We start from the raw sequence: 20,695 nt of genomic DNA, 5'->3' as shown, positions 1-20,695 counted from the left end.
GTGACATACTCTGTACTCAGGATCAGTGACCGTGCGGTGTAACCAGTGTTTCGTCCTTCCTCAATGCTCCCTCAACTGCTGATGTGAGCTCGCAGTCCAAAAAGGAGAAGTGGATGAGCTGACAATCTTTGTTTCAGAAGACACGCGCTGTCTTTATCAGCTCCCGTGCTGGGTGGGGTGAGGGCTGGCTGAGAATTGTGAATTCCAAATTTAGACAACCAAACCAAACCAAACCACCAGACAGTCAAAATAGAGGTGATTCTGTTTTCTTTTAAAAAGCATGACTTTGTATGTACTGAAAGTGTAGTTACCCACTCCACAACCTACATGTTGTGTGCTTTTGTTTTGAGCTTTAAAAGACCAGTTGAAGGAGGATTTAAAACCACAATACCACATTCTTGCAGTTTGCACCTTAGGTGTGATACCAACAGGACTTACTCGGATTTGTCAAGTGCACTTTGCAAACAAGATGCCCTAATATCTGCTCTGTAGGGAAGCTGAACTGCCTCTGTTGAATAATTTACATACCTTCCCTCCCTCCCTCACAAAGGGAAAGTCTTTGTGTCCCAAATCCATCCATTTTCTAACACCATTAGAAAATCTTTCACTTCAGGGTGGTGGGAGAAATGGAGCCTATCCCAGCAAGCAATGTGCATAAGGCAGGATACATCCTGAATGGGACGCCAGTCCATCGCATGGCACACACAGACATAAACACACACACTGTACACCATGGCCTATTTTCCTAGAAGCCAGATAGCCTACTGGTATGTCTTTGAGCTGTGAGAGAAAGCCGGAACATCCAGAGGAGACACATGCAAACGTGGGGAGTCCACACAGACAGCACCCCAGGTCCAGAATTGAACCCAGGGCCCAGGCACAGCAAGGCAGTAATGTAACCACAGTGCCACCATGCTACCCTGTTTCCTAAACCTTTCCCAATTTGTTCTTCTAAAACTAGGCTGCTACAAACTAAAATGTTTCTTATACACTAGAGACTTTGTTTTGGTACTGCTAACTGCAGTAGCAGGCTACCTTCCACAATTTCCACACAACTAGAATGGAAACAAGATTCCAGCATCTCCCTTTTGGTACTCAACCCAGCAATGCCTTCACTGCCATCCTGATTCAACAAATATCCACACGAAAGAAAACATCTGGAACAGTCTCTAATGCAAAAGCCCGTTGAGGCAATACCCTAATATGTAACTGGGCCGAGACGATTAAATCTAGCAGAATATTGTATAAAACCTCATGCAATGTTACTTACAAAATACAGAAATGAAAACTTAAGAGTTTAAGAATGTTGTATGTAGCCTGTTAAGAATCTGTTAGTTAAGGATATGATGAATTTTCACAAGGATTAGGGGTTTTGCAGATACTTTGTACTGATTAATTTATCGACTTTCACCTCTCCGCTTCTCGACATAATGCAATCCTGCTGTCTCTTTCGCTGGCTGCGTCTCCCTGTCTTGATTGCCTGGACTCCAAAGAGCCGATTAATAATAAAAAATAAGTAACAGCACAGTACACAACATCATTGAATTATTTCAATTAGGCTTTATCGACTTCCCGTCTCTAGCTTTTAAATATTGATGCTCTGTGCATTATTGAGGAAGTTTTTTTTTTTTAACTAAATGTGACTTGATATACTGTAATTGCAGTACATACATCTACAAATGTATATTGACCTACACCCCCAACACAAAACTAGAAGACGTGACGGAGTCACGCAGATATTAAGCTATCTACAGCTACGGAATGAAACTTCTGACAGATTTTAAAAAGCTCCATATTGTTCGAAGAATTTATTAGGCACGTCTTTATAGTTATCTGCTACTTTTTCGTAGTATATTGTAATCAAAGCAGTACACCTTAATTGCTCGAGTAAGCTGCAGATAAACACAGGATAACCTCGCTTAAACCTAGGTCACTTTCTCTGAAGGGAGGCTGCAGTAAAGTACAATCGCGATTGACTCAGGTATACACAAAAACACTGGTGCACATGTAAGCACTGGCCCTTTAATGCTTAATGGATTGTCGAGCAAGTGATCGAGCAATCGAAAATCTACTACAAAGGCCTGGAAGAAGAGGTCATGGCGGTACATCCGGTGTAAGCAGTTTTCCTCTTTCAGGTATCAGAAGTGGAAATTAACAAGCTGTGGCAATGTCGACTGCAATGAATTTTGGGACAAAATCTTTCAAGCCCCGTCCCCCGGACAAAGGGTCTTTTCCTTTAGATCACTTTGGTGAGTTACATCGTGGATGCACATTTTTTTTTGTAAATCAAAATCGGTTTGAGACAACCCTCTCCCCCTTTTGCAAATGTTAAGAAGTTGTTTTCTTTATCCATGCATGTCCTGCATCAGCAGTGCAGAGCTCTGACAGAACTGAGAAGCGCACTTTTAAATAGTAACGAATGTAGATGTGCAGATACTGGTCGTTGAAATGACAACCTTCTCAAATATGGGAGCAGTGTGTCCTTTCTCCACAGAAACGTTCTCTGACGTTAAGTCAGCGTTTCTCCACGGTATAATAATAGATAGTTGTAGTTCTGGTGGGTAGCTGCGTCAGCATGCGTAGGCTGCAAAGGAACAAGTAATAGGTTTATTCCATGTTGAAAAAAAGAAGAAAGAGAACACAACGTTTCGGCCGTGGAGCCTTCTTCAGGTGTGCTGAAGGTTCCACCTGAAGAAGGCTCCACGGCCGAAACGTTGTGTTCTCTTTCTTCTTTTTTTCAGCATGGAATAAACATAATAATAGATATTCTGATTAATTTCCACGGAAGTGCAAAACTTGAATAACCTGGTTCAGTACATGCAACACAGCACCCAATGTCTAGCAAATTCAATTTCATTGTTACATGTACCCAGGTGCAATGAAAGGATTCTTTGCGTGTTTTCCTCACACGACAAATGACATAAATAACATCACAGTTCTTGGAGACGGGAACAGGGTAGAAGCTATACTTTAAACCAGCATTTAGATAGAAGATGGGTGCAAAATGCTTCAGTGACAGTAGTTGCAGCCATACATCTAGTTTACTCCGTTTGGTAGGGATTAGAGACCGTATATTAATATTAAAACCTTCTTTGGGCCGTGGGATCCTGTTTCAAAACCTCATATTACAGGTACTGCTCATTACAAATTTTTACAAACCAAGCTTTTGCAGGGATACACTGCACTTGTTAATAGAATAAGGTAGGCCAGCCAGTTTGCTTTTAATTTCATGTGCATTAAAAATGGGTTATTTTAATACACACACAGAAGTCCCTTGCTACTGCAATGAAATACTTTGGTAATTGTCAATTTAAAAAAAAACAAGTTTGCATTTATTTCACGTCACAGACTATTTAAAGAATTGTGGCCCTGGGGGAGATGACCTTCTCAGCGAGCAGCCTAATACTAAACTGAATTTTGCACTCTGCTTTTTTCAGGGGAATGCAAGGATTTCAAAGAGAAGTTTATGAGTTGCCTCAGGCAAAACAACTTCGAGAGCTCACTCTGCCGGAATCAGTCAAAGGAGTATCTTGAGTGCAGAATGGAAAGGTGCGTATTGAAAAATGAAGACTGATCAAAATAAAGCCCACAAGACAAGCAGCGGGTGTTTGTTTATGAAAACACGACAACCTGGCTATCTTGACAATTGGTGCAGCTCAAGAGATAGTTCTGCAGCAGAGACTGAACAGAACAAACCTGAGCACGCACTACCCCACACTGCTGTTAGCAACTACCATTTTGACCTGACCCAAAATAAAACTAACCAGATGATACCTCACGCTAAACCTTTCTGTGCATTTAGTAAATATTAGAATCCTTGCTCAAAGATTTAATATTTTAGCAACCAATACTTTTGGTATTGGTGGAAAATAGCCCATAAGGTCTTTCTCTATAGTGAGGGTATCCTCCCTACTGCTGACGTCACTGGATAGAGGTGAAAGGTTAGCACTTAAGCATCTGGTTCTTCTCTTCCTAGGCAGCTGATGACAAAAGAGCCACTAGAGAAACTGGGATTCAAAGATATAATGGATCAAGGGAGCCAGAAGTCAAAGGATGATGTCTAGAAATAACAAGGAAGTGAAAACAACAGCACAACATCCAGCAGACATGTATATAATGTACATTTAAATTTGTGCTATAAAAATGTGAATATTGGAAATAAATATTTTGTATGTGCTTTAAATCTTATTGTACTACTTTGCATGCGTCTTCTGCATTCTAGTTTATTGGATTCTACTCTACCCCCTAGGAGCCTCTTTCAGGGATATATTTTTATATTCTGTTTATTTTTATTTGCAACATGTATGGCCATGGATGGTACAGGCCAAGGGAAATTTGGCCAAAACATCACATGTAACACCCCTACCCTTTTCGAGAAACACCCTGGGATTTTTAATGACCATAAAGAGTTAGGACCTTGGTGTTGCGTCTTATCTGAAGGACAGCGCCTTTTTTACAGTATAGCGTGCCCATCAGCAATCCTAGATTTCCCAGGAGGTCACCCATCGAGATACTGCACAGAGTTAACCCAATCACCTTCAAACCCATTAAAGAAACCAGCTCCAGTGGTCACAATCTGCATTCATCTGAGTTCATTTAGTCTTACATGCAAATGCAGTTGTTTAGAACTATTTTCCAATTAGTGCTTAATTGGAACCCTGAAATAAATTGAAATGCATTTTTACAAGAATGCCACACATTAGAAATATGTCTTCCAAGTTTGTGCGACTGCCAATCTTTCTATACAGCACTTTTCTATACAACCCATTTCAGAAACTCAGAAATGAAACCATTGTTTCAAGTATTTTCTATCTGCACATTGTAAAACACTACTGTTTTTCCACGCATTTCACAATCATTACTGGTTGTAGTACTCCTTCATAATCATAACATCGCAACAATCCTCCAAAATGTCCACATTTAGCCTTCAAGTCCTCATATCTTGCCCAGGAACTCTGCTCCTCTAAAGGCCAAGTGTAAATGTTGTTCACTAACTTACCACTCAGCAGGGAGAGCTCCTTCAAATCTGTAGCAAAATTCCACCTCTCCACAGTCCATAGTTATTCACAGCCTCTTCTGCTTCCTTCTCATTACAATGATAAGCCTACCATGTCATCATAAGAGCTTTCATGCTTATTAGGAGGGTCTAAAGAAGTTTGCTCCTGTTACCAGACATAATTAAACCAGGAATAAGGAGGAAGCAAAGCTTTTTATGGTTGTGGATCCCACCAAATCACACTAGTTACCGAAGGGTGAAAATTAGCTTCACTTTATTAAATTTTAGAATCACCAATTATTCTGCCTTTTAAAATCTTTCCAATTTGAAATTCACCAATCATTAATCAACATTCACAGCTAGCTATGGATAAGATTTAATGTGTCAGAACAAACTAATGGGAAATTGGAAATGTTTTATTACTTCAAACTGCTTTTTCTACCTAAACCTGGTACAGCAAAAAGGAAGATCAACAGACATGTTTTGTACATACAGCTCCTGTGGTACATTAACAATTTATGAAATGCAGAAAAATCCTGTTTTATTAACAAAATGTAGATCACATTCATTTAAGATTGACAATTTCTCAAAGCAACAGGAAATACTTTAAAAAATTATATAATGAAAAGTCAGAAATTTAAGCTCTGTGGGGGTAAAAACATAAAAAATGGTAACTTGCAATAACGTAGAAATATACACATCATGCAAATGGGAGGTCAATTTCAGCAGTCCTGTGGTACAAATTGCTTAGAAAAACGTAGGGAAAATAAGATCTTAAAATTCACAATTTGGAGAAGCCTAGAACCTGTCAATTAAAAAAAAAATTGTAGGAGAACAGCGAGGGAGACCAAAATTAATAAAAGCTGACAAAGAGCAATAAAACAGGCGCTTTTGCCTCCAAGATTCTTTGAGAGTCCCAATGCCAGTTTTTTATTTGCAAATAAAAAAGGCTTTGGAATAGGAGAATGTGGAGCAGACTGGGTGGCCTAGGACTGCTCTTCGGTGTACCGATAACCCCTTTTGGGGCAAAGGAGCCTGCAGGATTCTCACTCAGCTGGTCGACGGCCCAGTGCTCCCCGGAAGGGGCCAGCGGCGGGGCGAGGGGGCGGGGGCGCCGGGGCGTGCGGTCTACCGCGAGGAGTTGGAGCTGGATCGGCTCCGGTGACGCCGGCGGCCGGGCGATCTGGACCGGGACCTGCGGCGGACCGGCGATCTGCGGCGCGGCGAGCGAGACCTGGAGAGAGTTTAAAGCCGGGTTTACATCCGTCTACACTATTCCGCCTCAACCCTAATAGAGCAGCTTAACCCTTTTCCCAGCTGATTCTGGATTCAGGATTCTGGGCCCAGCAGACCAGAGGTGCTACAGCACATAATTCAACTTTTTAGTCTTTCAGTGTTGTGCCGTCGTTCCCCATTCTAAAGTACAGAAAGGAAATCCACATCCAGGCACGAGAAACTATTTCAAAGGTCTTAAACGAGGAAATAATGCAAGACCTGTAAACAAGAGGTTTCTAATTAATAAACGTTTATCAGGAGGATTTCATATTTAAAGCCATGTTTCAGCTGGAGAGCCCATTGAGAATTCATGACTTTCAGGAAGTCCTTTGAAAAAGTAATCCTTTTATCAAAAGCTTTTTTTGCGGGGTAGGGAAAGGGAAATGCATTATCAACCCACAAAATAAAGCATGTTAAGAATCCTTCAATTTTTTCTTCTTCCATGACCTTTCTAGAAGTTGCAACTTTTTCCAAATTTCTTAATTTTTAAGCCGTAGAAATTATTCTCTTCTATGATGGAATAAAAACAAAGGTTAAAGAATGTTTGCAACTTATATGTGTACCTTAGAACTTGTGTAGTAGTGTAAAGTTTGATCACTGTGTGAGAAAAGGTACCTTCTAAATTTAGTGAAGCTTCTGTGTATGCTGAGATAGAGAGACACCATTTTGTGGTTTTTGAGAAAATGTGACAGTTCAGAACAACTGAAAGGTGATAAAAAATTACCGTTGCATTCTGTTGTATTTATGGTGATGTTATTTCTAAATATACATGCAAGAGTCTCTCTCTTAAACATAACAGCTATGGTAACTTTTGAGGTTTTAAACTGCTTGGAAATATCCGTGTGCAGAAAAAGATACCCTTTTGTGTGTTGCAGTTATTCACTCCAAAAACGGTCTTTTGTGTAAAAGCTCGAAACCCTCACAGACATGCGCCGTGACTAACTGCACCCCTACATCAGTCACAACACAGATATGTACCATCGGGGAGGTCGGCAAAACTCAGCAGAATACTCTTTTATCGTTTTCTAATCCACCCAGCTCTCTCCACACAGTGGTTTCCTTACTCGGTCCTTGCGTCCAGTTTTTTGGGGGAAGAACTGACAACAGTAACAACGCTGAGCTACACAATCCCTAATCCCATCAAGCACATCTCCTGGTGATGAACTTGGGATGCAGAGGAAAAGCAGGCGAGGGGCTGGCACTGACCTCCTCCTCATGCGGGGCGGAGTGCGGCGCCACACAGGGGGCGGGGGCGGCATCCGGCGAGGGGGGGTCATCCTGCGAGGAGCTGGCCGCAGGCGGGGGGCCAGCACCGCAGTCGCCGTGATCTCCTGGCCATCAATCTGACCTGCAGACAGACGGGCAACGTCAATCTAAGGCTCAAGAGCACTGCAGGGTCCGGGGGAAGGATGCGAGGCTATTTCAAGAGCTAACCATTCCAATGAGACAGTAATTGGATCTCGCTTTCAAGAAACAGCCACCCATCAGATATTCAGTTCTTGTCTGAACACTTTGGCTGGGGCAACGGACACAAGTTATTCACCAGAAACGCAAGGCTTGCTTACCTCCATCCATGTGTCTGAGGGCCTTTTCTGCTTCATCTGCACTCTCAAACTCCACGTAGGCGTAGCCCTTGGAGAGGTGTGGGTGCAGCCTGTCCACAGGCATGTCTATCATCTTGATCTTCCCATAGGTGGAGAAAATCTCCATAATGTGATCCTGCAGCAGAAAGGTTTTTTTCAGGGCCGTATCGCTAGATAAAACACTCCTGAGCTTACAGGCTGATCCCTGATCCCTGAAGCCCCCTACTTATAAAGCAAATTGAAGGTGTAAACTGGCATTCATTGCCATCGACAGTAAACAAAATTAAGCTTAAAATGCCATGAGCAAACAACTTGACTGCTGCTCATGCTTCAAGTCAAATGCGGGGCAAAATCCACAGTTGGCACTGTACTTTAAAATAAATTAGATTTATTTAAATCAGCAGAGTGCTAACGCTGAGGTTTTCAACCATACTTCCCTGCCTGTGATGTACATATCTATCTTTTGCTTGCATGCTAAAGATACTCCTGTGTTTGAGTGTGCTCTGTTTTGTGCTTAGTGTCCTCTTAAGCACAAGGTCCTGCAGGAAAGACTACTATTTCTTCACACACCTGAAGAAGGCTCCACGGCCGAAACGTTGTGTTCTCTTTCTTCTTTTTTTCAGCATGGAATAAACCTATTACTTGTTCCTTTGCAGCCTACGCATGCTGACGCAGCTACCCACCTGAACTACTATTTAATATGGCAAGTATCTATCACAAAACCCCATCACGAAGGGACTAAAGGCGAAATACTGATCTTTCAACTGTTAGTTACATGCTGATCAAGGGCAAACCTTGGTGACGTTCCTGGTGAGCCGACCAAGGTGAACCTTGGTGGGTCTGGGACTGGGACTCCTCCTCTTCCTCTCCTCTCTTTTAGGGGACTTAGACCTGGAAAGACAGGCTGTGATCACTGCTCTGGGGGGGGGGGAGAAGCCAAAGACTGTACAATGAATAGCTGCATCACTGACTGAGCATCTGTTGGCATGCAATGCGTACAGAAGCCAAGCAAACATTAAAAAAATGTTTTTGTTTCAATTGATTTAAAAGAACTTAAAATGCCAGGAAATGTCACATGTTTGATGGAGGACGCAGTTCCAGTTCCCTTTAACAAACACCTAATCAGAACATACAGCCCATTCACATACAGGACAGACCCTCTTTCCGATTATCTGAGATTGCTTAATGGCAGAGAATCAAAAGTAACAGATCCCCTTTACACATTAAAATATTATAATGTATCTTTTAATCTCTCATTTCTTGCGACCTTAAACTGAACAACGTTTAGGATGACGAAAAAAACAGCTAATTGCTTAACATTGTCACTAGATCGTATTAGTACAAGCACTGGTTCTTAAAACTATGTGCATACAGCCCGATACTCAATTCTAAACCTGGGTGGTTTGGGCAACAGTTATTGATGTTTAGCTGGTTTCTGATCTGTGCAACAGTGTGCAGCAATTCTAGATACAGGGTATTGGTGCCATCTAGTGAACTCAAGGCACATCTGCTTCTGCCAGAATGCTCTGGGTCCATGTCACTGTCACTCTTTCCGAGCTCGTGGATAAGTGACCGGTAGACTTCTCCCTGATCAGAAAACAGGCAATCACTGAATGCAACTTAATAACGACAGATCCCTTTTTAAGCAGCGGATTGTACCAGCTATACAATATTACTATAAACACCCACTTCACAACTCCCCCCCCACCAGAAAACTAAAACAGAAGCACAACAATGGGACTAATCAATGGACACCTAGGTAACAGAACCCCTCAGGTGAGCGCGCTTCAGACAAGAGCGACAATCCACGCTGTGATTATATTTGAATCCCGAATCAAAACAAGGATCTACTCAATCAGCTCCTGCCTCCACGGCGCAGGTAAGGGGGGAGAGGAAAGGAGCTCGGCGCGGCTCTGAACGACACCCGTACTTGGAGCGGGAGCGCCGGCGGTTGTCGTGGCGGCGGCGGCCCGGGCTGGGCGAGCCGGAGGAGCTGCTGCTGCTCGAGCTGCGGGACGAGGAGGAGGAGCCGGAGCGGCTGGACGCCGAGGACGAGCTGGAGCCGCTGGACGAGCCCGAGCTGGACCCGGAGCTGGAGCTGGAGCTGGAGCTGGAGCGAGACCTGGGCGGAGAGCAGGGAGGAAGGGAAGAGCTCTTCAACGGGGGCGCTCCTTTACACATAGAGTGGCGGGTGCCTCAAACAAGCCAGTCAGCCTTACTTGCCTACTCCAAGACCGTTCGAGAGAAGGAAGATGGGCTTCCTGGTTTTAATTAGCAGCTGGTCATCAAAGGGGTTAAACGGACTGAATGGCCCGCTCTTTTGAGAGAGACTGCATATCGGCATGAAGGGTGAAGGAAAACAAGCCTCCAGTGCAAAGGTTACAGAACAACGGCACAGATGTATCAAAACAGCGAGGAGGCTGTGGAGGCAGAGGCCCTGATCACAGCCCCGACGCCCTGCCGCTGAGCGAGGGTGGCTAGACTCTCCCGGCGCGCCGGCGCTGGCTCACCTGCTGCTGCTGCTGCCCGTGGAGGCGCTGCGGCGCTTGCGGGCCTTCTCCCTGCCGCGGTCCTTGTCCGCCGCCTCCTTCGCTCCCACCTTCTCCTTGCCTCGGTCTTTGGCCTTGTCCTCGGAGCGGTCCTTCCTCTTCGTGGGTGACGGTGCCCTGTCAGGGAAGGGGGGGGGGGGAGCGTGATCAATATCCTTCAAGGGACGACCCGAGGGAGGAAGCCAGAACAAGCCGCCAGGCCGGGCAGATCCTCTCGGTAGTACACAGCTACCGCAATGAAAGCAGCACAATGATCACTATTCCCATCCTATTTTTTAACATTCGTGTTCTGCGTTCACAGAACCACTCTCACGGGCTCGCCGAGTTCAGAGGTGATCCAAATGATCCCTGTCCTGCACAGAGCTGCAAACCTATAGCCTCTTATGACATAACTCTTTCAGACTGCTGAAGATGAGGTCTCACCTGCATAAACTAGTAAAGAAATTAGTGTTTTCCCATGAGGTCTCTCAAATGACTTCTCATTTCTCTGCAATGGCTGTAAAAAATGGGAAGATGTCTGTGGCTTCATATCTCATGCTATTTCATGATTTAAAATGTTGGCTCTTCTGAGAAAATAATCCTGTTCTAGATACCTTACTGAATAACCAGATGATCATAATTATTTAAAAAAACTGTAATGCAGTTTCAAACATTCAGTCATCTGGAGGCAGCCAGATGCTACCTCTAAAAACCTTTTCCATCATGAAGAAATGTCTGTATAAATGACTAATTTAGACAGTATTATTTTACATGGCACAAAGTGTGAATATTTACTGTGTAAAAGGTCAGTGGTGTTTCGCACTCAAACTGTTCACACCCTGTGTTAACTGGAAATCTTCACCGCCAGTTAGAATAAATGACTTTTCAATAAACAGAGAAGAGAAACCACTGTCAAGTTTAACAATATTACATTTCACCATCTCACACTGGGAGAGGGAGAAAGACTTGAGGGGGAGCGTTTCGAACTGGACTGTAAGGGAAGGAGGGTAAAGTTCCTGTACTGTGTTCCTAGCAGAGCATCAGTGTGCACTGTCACCTTTCAGGAACAAGTGCTCTGTCTGTAAGAGGCGTCTGCCCCAAGGATCAAGTTATCAGGCAGTGAAGAAGCTCTTCAAGCCCTGAACTTCGGAAGGCCCAAGAAACAACACAATAGGGAGCCACTGACATCTTACGTGATCCTGTATGAACACAAGAGAGCACCAGCAAGTCCAACACTCTATGAATACTTTCAGGGACATGCTTAAAAGCTTAAAGCAGGAAATAGTAGCTTAATATGCTGAACTTCAATCCCATTATTTGAATAACCTTGCAAATAAACCAAACACCTACTCATACTACCCCCACCCCCCAAAAAATGGCTTTTTGTTAGTGTACAGTACGATCATTTCAGCTTTTCACACCTTGGCCTTTGTGTGGACACTCTCTCATTCCCACCTACTCAGTCCTCTGTTCTCCTGTGCCTTATATTCCAGTTAACTTCCTCTCTCACAACTGAAAATGGCTCAACAGCCAAAACATTGGTTCTTATTTCTACTTTTCAGCATGGAATAAACCGTTACTTGCTCCTTTTTTTTAGCCAAGACATGCACACTTAAACCAGCATGCTTCTCATCGAGCTAGGCCTGTCCTGCAACCCTCAGTAACTGAGCCCAATCTGGAAAAGGCTCAACTGGGCAAAACACACAAACAAACCTCCTTTTAAGTGGCAGCCCCACTAGTTCCAAAGACCATTCCAAGAGGGCTTAAATGTTTAATGTGGCAAGTTTGCAAATGCTAAAATCCAATGTTAAAAACCGAGCTAGAAAGGCGACACTAACTGGAGGAATATTTCAAAACATGTTCCAATACATAATGTTAAAAGCTTAAATGCTAAAAAGAATACATGCAAACAAAAACGTTAAAATGGATGGCAACACTATCGATATATAATTAAAATATGTGTACAACTATACACGGTATTGCTGTTTGGTCAGCACCTACGCATTAACCCATTTAAGGTAAGCACCGTACAGTGTCTTAACAGTTTCATATTCTTAAGTACAATTTAACAGACTGCGAGTGGCTTTAGAGAATGCTGCTCAGGGAAAATCTGTGCAAAACTCTGTTTAGGGACAATTTTCCAAGAGGCACTGAAAAACTAATTCTAAGCTCTCCATGCGCAAATTTCTAGGATAACCATTTGAATGTAGCGAGTTAAACCACGGTGTGTTTTTTACATTAAGCGAAATCCACTATATATATCTTAAATGATTATTAGCCCATATTGCGTAAATGGAAAACTTACTTAAATACGCACGATTTGGGGAGGGGGGTTATTATCTCAATTACCTTTATAGAGTTTATGTATTTGTTGATCCTTGAGCACATTAAGCCACATGGAGAGAATTCTGCATTACGTGAACTGTAAAGTAGAAATTTTGTGAGGTTTAGCTGAGGTTTGTGTACACGAACTACACAAACCTCACTGTGTACGTTAAATAAAGCCGTCGACAGTACAGAGACGTGTTAGGCTTTGTGTTCGTAAAGCTTTTAGAAACTGCCCTACATTTTCATAGACGAAGTTACAATTAACGTTTTATGTTCCTAGTTTCAGTGCATTTGTGGAAACAATCCAAACCCCCCGTTGTACTCGGCAAACGAACCCACTCGTCCGCCATTGATGTTTTCATTCATCTGTTCAAAGCTCTGCTTTCAAGCAACACCCCCCCCGCTCCAAAATCAAGCACAATCCCAACACCGCGACAGGAAATATCACTTCGAGATGCATTGCTTTCGACTAAATAATTTATAAAAACAAGATTCAGTGTCCTAAAACCGCTATAACATCGAGGATTGCATTAGATGGTTTCTAAAAAAAAAAACACACACAAACTTACATCTCCGCTCAGAAAGTCTCCCTCCGCGGCGGGCGCAGATTGATGACGCAGAAGCGGCCAAACTCGTCAGACTGTATCGCCGTGGTCTGTGCCGAGAACGTAACTGAATTTCCTCCTCAAACACAGTAACACAGGCAGCCCAAGGAGGTGTTAATAAGCGGCTGGGCACAGGGGGAGTAAATTGTAGGAGCTGTTATTTGTTTGGAGAAAAAGATGGCATGTTAAGTTTCAGCCCCATCCAAAACAATTCTAAAATACCGTTTGTAATAAATTTAATTATAATGGCACGTTATATACACAAAATGAAGTGGTCTGGGAAGAATCATATGTTTAAAGCATTTTAAAATGGATGTAAAGGAATATCTACAGACTATTTAAAAATGTAAAAATATGAAAGCAGTGGGGACGTTATCTTTGTTTAAACTTTTTTTCATAATTTGAATTTATTTTGTAATATATACCCCCTGACGATGTTTTTTTTGTCTTGAAATGTTATATGCACTCTTGCTTGTATTTGTATTTTTGTTATAGTTTATGCATAAATAAATAAAAATTATTTAAAAAACTTATAAACGTCCTGTATTACAAGACCATTGTACTGTTTTATGCAAAGTAAATTCGGAAACGTTAAAAAACCTGGAAATTGTTTTTTAAGGGGTACTATGTACTAAGTTGAACAACATTTGAAACTTTTGTTTCATTCATTGCAGACCCAGGGAATATTTGAAAATGTTTATTTTCACCTAAAATAATTGAACATATATACATTATATGTTTAAAAAACGTCATGCTTCAAGTGCAGACAAAAGCTAACAGTAAATTGTTTTCTTTGGTCAGTTAACTACGACACTGGGGTAAAAACGCAATCAGATTTACCCCTTCTAAACATTTCATAGATTGTAAATGACGCGCTTTTCAATTGTCTTAGCAGTCAAACCGAAACCGACGAGTTTGCACAACATCCACAGCAATCGGAATAAGTACCATTCAATACACATACGAAACACTTTTATACATATCTACATGCCTATAGACAACGATGTCTGTTAAAGGTGGATTCTGTTGTCAAACATTATACTTATTATAAGAGCTCTGCTCTAACTCGTTTGTGGTTATTATAATGCTAAGAGAATTTATGAAGACGTAAAAATGATTCAGAGATTAGAAGGTTGCCTTCTATTCAATTTAAACAAAATGTCTTTCTGTAATCCTATCTGTTCGAAACTTTCAAGAACTTCGACCATCTCCAGTACATGAAGATTGTCATCTAGCTTTGTCACTGGTTACCTAGAAAATGATATGATTGGCTGCTCAGATCCTTGTCTGACCAATTAGAATTGAATAGACGCCTCCTCTTTTTGACCAATAGAAACAGCTCTTTAGTATATAGATAGATAATACTTTATTTATCCCATAGAGAAACGGAGATAAACAACTGATCAATAGGAAACACAGGTACTCATATCCCCCCACCACAGCTGAGCTTTGTCCAATAGAAACTCCTCACCTCTTCAGCTAATTAGCAGATCTGGCAAAAATAAACTGGCATAACCTCATATTAAGCCACTCAGGACTGATTCAGAGCCTCAAAATCTAGGCTGTTATTGCAAGTGGTGCGTAGGGTGGGAGAGACCTGTAGGTGGTTCACTTCCATTTTACCCTTCACTGTAAGAGGTTCAATCATTTTAATGAGATGCTTGAGAGGTCCAAAAAGATTAAAGTGTAGGGGTGTTAACGCTGGAGTCCTGGCTAAATTCCAGCCCAGACTTACTGTACACACTGGGCTTATTTCACAGTCATTTAATTTCTCACTTCTGTACCTGGTAGAGGGTCTGTTGGTGCTAAGTGCTTGGTATGTCTCACTTTGTACTGCTGCATTTCCATGGCAGATGAAGTCAATTCCACCCATATTGTAATGTACTTCAGCTTGAAAAGTGCTTACACACAAGGACTTTGTCCATTTCCTTGTTGCCTTCTAGTTTAAACAAAACCAGTTCCATACTTTCAGGAACTTTAAACATACTCCTCCATATACAACTAGATGAAGAAAAGTGGTATCTACATTAAGGGACTTGGTCTTGTTCTCCATTTTGTTGTGCAGTAGTGAAATGACTAGCAGGCCAACCTTCCAGCCATGAAGATGAGACCATTAGGTCCTGACATGGTAAGCTACAGCTCTGCCCTCTAACCCCGTCTCTATAAAATGTCTATATATGCGCAACACTAGTGCAGGCTTTGTGAAACCCCTGCATTACATGTCAACCCCCCCCTCCACAGAGCTGTATGTGAAGTACTCATGCAAAATAAGTAAGGAAGAACAGTAGTTCTACCATGTTCCAGATACCAATTATACCTAATGTGTTACATAAACAGATGTACTCCATCTTCTGCTGTTGCATAGGTTAAATAACCTTAGCCTTGTATTACAAATGTGACAACTGGAGAGCTGTAGCTTCTTGGTTAGTGAAAGGTGTGATCTGTTCCCATTAAGACAGGGGCAGTAAGTGTCCCCCACCCTCCCCTCATTATACATGTTAAGATACAGTTTATTTGCAGTCAGCATTGTTGCTGGAAAAAAAAAAAAGCTACCCTTGAAGGCAGATACTGTCCCCCTACAAGTCTTCAGGAGGATAAAATATTGGGGGATTAACCCAAGGCACGTCACCTCAGAGTTAATGGGCAATAATAAAGACTTCCCAGTGACACCTTAGCTTTATTGCATAGACATGATACAATTCTCAAGATCAGGGCCAAGGACATGACAGAAGGTCAGAGGATCAACATACAAACCAGATCTTTGTTCCACATTACAGACGCAGTGTTGAGGGTGTCCCATTCCTCTGGAAGAGCTTCACTTTCCCCATCTCCATTCTCACATGATCCACAGAGCTCTATTCCCAGTAGGAGGGAAGGAAAGGTTACATGACCAAGTCCTGACACTTTATTAGACAGCATGTCATGTTAACCAAATAACCATTCAATACCAACAACATTCCTACTTGGACCACTCACACTTTGGAATCCCAAGCTTGGAGAATGAGCTCCTCAACCTTACCCAGATCATGAAACACCATGGGAAGACTTCCACACCATCCCATAGACTTGTCCAGTGGAGACCCTGCCAAGAGGAAGCTCACTTTAGTACAAAAGGGAAGGGGTGTTAGACTGAGGCTTTTATTCAGTGTACTTTCAATTTTAAAGCTAAGCACAGCAGCACCCTGCCTGGGATTTCTGCGTCGGGTCTCTGCTGAACAATAAACTAGGTTCCCACTTCCCAAAGAACAGAGCGCTCCCTGCTGTATAACTTTAAGAGCCTACAAACCTAGTCCCCTGGAATGGGGTTCTTGTGGAAACTTACTTTGCCAAGACATACAGTTTAAGTGGCCATTTAAGATGGATCAATTCAAGGTATTGTATGCCTCCATTTTGCAGGCAGGTCAATAGTTATGCATTTAAAACCTTCTGCACCAACTCTGGAGGCAATGAGCAGCTAGTTAACACTTCTAAAGCTCATTTTCACATGTAGTACTATGAACATCTACCAACTAGGAATTCCGCAAGTGTAATTTACTCCCAGTATAGCTTACCCATGAGCTGGTACACATCAGCATATTTAGCCATCCCTACATGACAGCATAACTTACCACAACTCCAAACCCCAGCACAACTTGTCAAGTCTCACAGATCAGCCTGCTTCAGGAACAGTGTTTTGGCTGAATTCTCCTAGTCATGGATATCTTATTCTTCTTACCATAGAAACTCTAAAGCCACAAGAATATTAGTATAGCATACAAAAAAAAAAAAGTATCTTCATGTTCTTCTACAACTCAAAACACAAACTAAATGCTGTTCTCCCAGGCTTCACTTTTATGAGCCTCTTCAGTAAGTAAAGGGGCGTGGCTAATTCCATAGGAACCAATCGCAAAAGCCCTACAATCCTCATGTGGAATGCCTAGGTGTGTCCAGCTCAATAGTGCACACCTGCTTCCAGATCCCTGTCTGCTCAGAAGCCATCTTGGCTCAGAGACACACCACAGCCTGGGCTTGAGCCAAAATGTAAGATTCTTACTGAACCCTTCTAGGGACACTACAGCATTGCTTTAATACATTTCCATTGAAGACTATTAGAGGTGTGTTCTTTCTAAACATTTTAGCATAGCCCAATCTACTTAAAAAATGGATTAAGAGAGAAAGATAATGATTTGATTATAGTTCTTTTTATATATGCCTTTATACGTATACACATTTGTGATTTTAACTCTTGAATCACTTCAGCTCCCAATATTATTTCTCTTCCTATGTCGGAACACTGCTATTATTGGAATCTTGTTCTCAGTTGATATATCATAAAGGAGAGCTGTAGAACCATAATAAAAACATGTTTTGCTAGTAGAGTCCTCTGTATTTAAAGAATAATGATGATTGATGAGAGTTTTGTAATTTCAAGTATTCAAGGAGATTGAAGCATCACTTTGAGACAGAATCTGCCTTCCAATATGTTGATTCCCTGTGTTGGTTGATGATTGTGTAGCTGTTTTTTTCCAGTTAAACTTCTTCCTTTCGTTATCACTAAGAATTAGTCTCGTGGTTTGGTAAGTAGGGATTCAAATAAACAATCAGGGTGACATTTTTAAATCATCAGTAGAATCTGAAATAACATTTTATTTGTTTCTGTTTAAAAACTATGGCATCATCATTGTCTTCTCCTGGCCTCCCCTTCTTAGGCACAGCCCAATATTAATTACTACTCTTACTGCTTCTGCCATGTTGAACAATCCAGGGATGGGAAATTGACCACGAATGTCTCATTCTAAAATGGTCACATGTCTCCTCTCAGAAGGGCCACTCAAAGGAGACGTCTTGTTAGTGTAATCCCTGCCAAAGGAGCATTTACAATAAACTAACACATATGCCAAGACATATAACCCTCCTTTGCTCTGAGATTCACTTGATTGTTTCTGGCACATAATCTACGTTGTTACTCAGATCAGCTCAAATCAGCTCAGGTCTGTCTCCCTACAGCCAAAGCTCATTCCTTGTGATCCAGATCCATCTGGATGCTGCACTTACTTGCTCACAGACCTTGGCCACTGACTTTCTCTTTGCTGCTTGTTTGACACCAAGCAGCCCCAGGCCTCTCCAAAATGACTGTCCCACAAAATGCCTACAGCCAGCTTCAGCTGGGACACTCCATGCTCTCCATCCGTTTTGCTGACACTTGAAGATGAGGGACTGATATTTCCCGAGCTTCAGCTCATGTGCTTCTTCTATCCTCTTCCCCCAGTGTACTGTCAATTCAATGAGAGCTCCCTGCTTTGTATCTCTAGACTAAAGAATGATGTCTGGCCTAAGACTGGTGCTGGTTATTTTCTTTAAGATCTACCTTCATTTCCCAGTTGTTTGCTGTTGTGAAGACCCCTTTGTCCTTTGCCACCTTTACCACACCCTGTCCTGACCTGACGAAGGGGTAAAATAAGAGCCCTGAGGAAGCTGTTTTGGCTTTCCATTGGCCACCTCTAGTCCATTTGCCAGCTGTGTGAGTATCTGTTCATGTTGCCACCTAAATCTCCCATCTGACAAACGTGCTTGACAGAAGGAGAGCTCATTCTTTGACTTGCTGGCCTTCTGCACAGTGTGAAATTAGGACTCTCTGCCATGTATGGAGGCCTGTTGATGTGGGCAGAACTTCATAAACTGAGCAAACAGAAATCTGATCCCTTGTTCACCCATGTTCCAAATGTCTTTGCCAGGTCAATGATCACTCCCTTATACCCAGTGTATCCAGATGCCCTGCATCTTCATTTGCTCTGCTTTACTTTGCCAGCTATTCTCAACCATCCTATCCTCCCTGTGCACCATGCCCTGTCATTCTTCTGGGTCAGCTCTTTTCCAAATGATGCTAGCATGTTCCCAGCAGCCAGACACTCCTGAAATGCCATACAGTACATTTGAACAGATGTATCAATAGAATTGTTGTTCAACATGAACCTAGTCAACCCACTTACCAAAACGGCAAAAACAAATTTTACCTTCCACATAAAGAAGTGAAATGTTTTTGAATTGCTTGAGATTTGCCGAGTTCTGCTCTTTTGGTATGAAGCACCTGTGATGTTATATGGGGTGCATTTGGCAGGGAGGCAGAGCTCTCAATAGAGAACTATGTGTAACCACAGCTGAAGAGTGTTTGAAATAACTGGAGCCCACTGGATGTCATTTGCTGGATCTTTTCCACTGCTGTGTTCATAGAATGTTTAATACCACCAACCTCTACTAGGCTGTGAAAAAGTCCTTGCTCTTGACTTTTATGTTGAAGCAGTATGACCTAGCTGGAATGTGGTACAGTAGGTCTTTAACTTGGTGACAACTAGCTTGAGAGATACAGTATGGTTCCATAGGAAATGGCTGGATCTAACCATAGGACTGCTAGGACTCCTTGATTTTGCTTTGCACTTCCTCTGATCATCGAAATGATGTTAGCATGTTCTAGGCAGCCAGACTAAGATTCTAGATATTGCAGGATTAAACTCCACCCTCTTGAACAGATGTATCAATAGAATTGTTTAACAAGAACCTAGTCAACCTACTTTGCAGATTGCAAAACAAATCCTACCTTATTTATTAAGGTGTGAAATATTTCTGAATTGCTTGAGATTTGCTGAGTTCTGCTCTTTTGGTATGAAGCACCTGTGGTGTCATACAGGCTGTTTAGCAGAGAGGCAGAGCGGCAGAGCTCTCAATAGAGGACTATGTGTGACCACAGCTGAAGAGTGTTTGAAATCTCAGGAGATTCAGCTGGAGGTGGGATTTTGAAAACTTCCCTGCCAGCGTTGAAGCCAGGATGTCAGTCCTGAGTTAGTGGCAGACCAGAGGAGACATGAGAACAGGTCTCCTGTTAACATGCAGGCTGAGGCACAGCAGTGAGAGTCACCAGGCCGAAGCTGTGTCTAATAATAACAGCTGGAAAGAACAGGTCTGTCAGATGTGAGAGCAGAGTGGCAGCTGCAGTGTAAGAAACCCAGATAAGGTGCCGGCAGCTGCATGTACACAGTCTAGGACACGAGAGTGAGGCACTGAGAGGTTGTGTGTGTGTCGAGTCTCAGCCTGAGAGGGAGATGCAGGAGACTTGGTGTAAGGAGTGAGTTGAGTCCGAGTGTGAGAGTGAGGCACAGCCCAGTGGTGCCAGGAGATGATGTCAGGGCCTAAAGTGGACCTGGAAGTCCAAGAGCTTGGCTGGTCATGAGAGGACCAGTGGCTACAGTGAGGGAGCAGGAGGCTCCAGATCAGGGAGGGAGCAGGGAGGCTCCTGGAGAGATCAAGTAGTGACATTGAGACGCAAGGAAGGTCTGGAGGAGTAGCAGCCTGTGGTTATTGCTGCGTCGACCCGCCGGTAAGGCAAAGGAGGTGATAGTCTGGTCA

The 20,695-nt window shown here is 42.6% G+C and overlaps 2 protein-coding genes and 1 long non-coding RNA gene across 3 annotated transcripts; 1 reads left to right on the top strand and 2 right to left on the bottom strand.

Moving 5' to 3' along the window:
* Nucleotides 1–2,074: 2,074 nt before the first annotated feature.
* On the top strand, nucleotides 2,075–4,183 carry cox19 (cytochrome c oxidase assembly factor COX19). Its single transcript, XM_006637010.3, has 3 exons — nucleotides 2,075–2,249; nucleotides 3,438–3,549; nucleotides 3,977–4,183. Exons 1-3 carry the CDS (start codon nucleotides 2,168–2,170, stop codon nucleotides 4,062–4,064), a joined length of 282 nt encoding a protein of 93 aa, XP_006637073.1. The 5' UTR covers nucleotides 2,075–2,167; the 3' UTR covers nucleotides 4,065–4,183.
* A 1,208-nt stretch (nucleotides 4,184–5,391) lies between these two features.
* Nucleotides 5,392–13,389, bottom strand: LOC102690346 (RNA-binding protein with serine-rich domain 1). The gene is made up of 7 exons (XM_015359948.2): nucleotides 13,280–13,389; nucleotides 10,365–10,520; nucleotides 9,785–9,976; nucleotides 8,649–8,745; nucleotides 7,837–7,990; nucleotides 7,478–7,619; nucleotides 5,392–6,230 (listed from the first exon to the last, which is right to left on the bottom strand). Coding segments are annotated over exons 1-7 (849 nt in total). The 5' UTR covers nucleotides 13,282–13,389; the 3' UTR covers nucleotides 5,392–6,124.
* Nucleotides 13,390–16,055: 2,666 nt separating this feature from the next.
* Nucleotides 16,056–17,079, bottom strand: LOC107078953 (uncharacterized). Its single transcript, XR_001479906.2, has 3 exons — nucleotides 16,924–17,079; nucleotides 16,335–16,397; nucleotides 16,056–16,170 (listed from the first exon to the last, which is right to left on the bottom strand). It is a non-coding gene; the product is annotated as an uncharacterized lncRNA (long non-coding RNA).
* Nucleotides 17,080–20,695: the final 3,616 nt, after the last annotated feature.

This window comes from Lepisosteus oculatus, chromosome 19, assembly GCF_040954835.1.
Source record: "Lepisosteus oculatus isolate fLepOcu1 chromosome 19, fLepOcu1.hap2, whole genome shotgun sequence".
NCBI lineage: Eukaryota > Metazoa > Chordata > Actinopteri > Semionotiformes > Lepisosteidae > Lepisosteus > Lepisosteus oculatus.
Note: the sequence above shows the minus strand (reverse complement) of the source record. Positions and strands in the feature narration are given on the sequence as shown.

Excerpts from the sequence above, each read along its gene's own strand:
- LOC102690346 (XM_015359948.2), bottom strand. Across the intron at positions 8,746-9,784 it reads CGCCGGCGCTCCCGCTCCAA|GTCTAAGTCCCCTAAAAGAG; the intron begins GTACGGGTGTCG and ends CTGTCTTTCCAG. Across the intron at positions 6,231-7,477 it reads CCGCCCCGCATGAGGAGGAG|GTCTCGCTCGCCGCGCCGCA; the intron begins GTCAGTGCCAGC and ends AACTCTCTCCAG.
- cox19 (XM_006637010.3), top strand. The coding sequence starts at position 2,168 with ATGTCGACTGCAATGAATTTTGGGACAAAATCTTTCAAGCCCCGTCCC. Across the intron at positions 2,250-3,437 it reads TTTTCCTTTAGATCACTTTG|GGGAATGCAAGGATTTCAAA; the intron begins GTGAGTTACATC and ends TGCTTTTTTCAG. Across the intron at positions 3,550-3,976 it reads CTTGAGTGCAGAATGGAAAG|GCAGCTGATGACAAAAGAGC; the intron begins GTGCGTATTGAA and ends TTCTCTTCCTAG.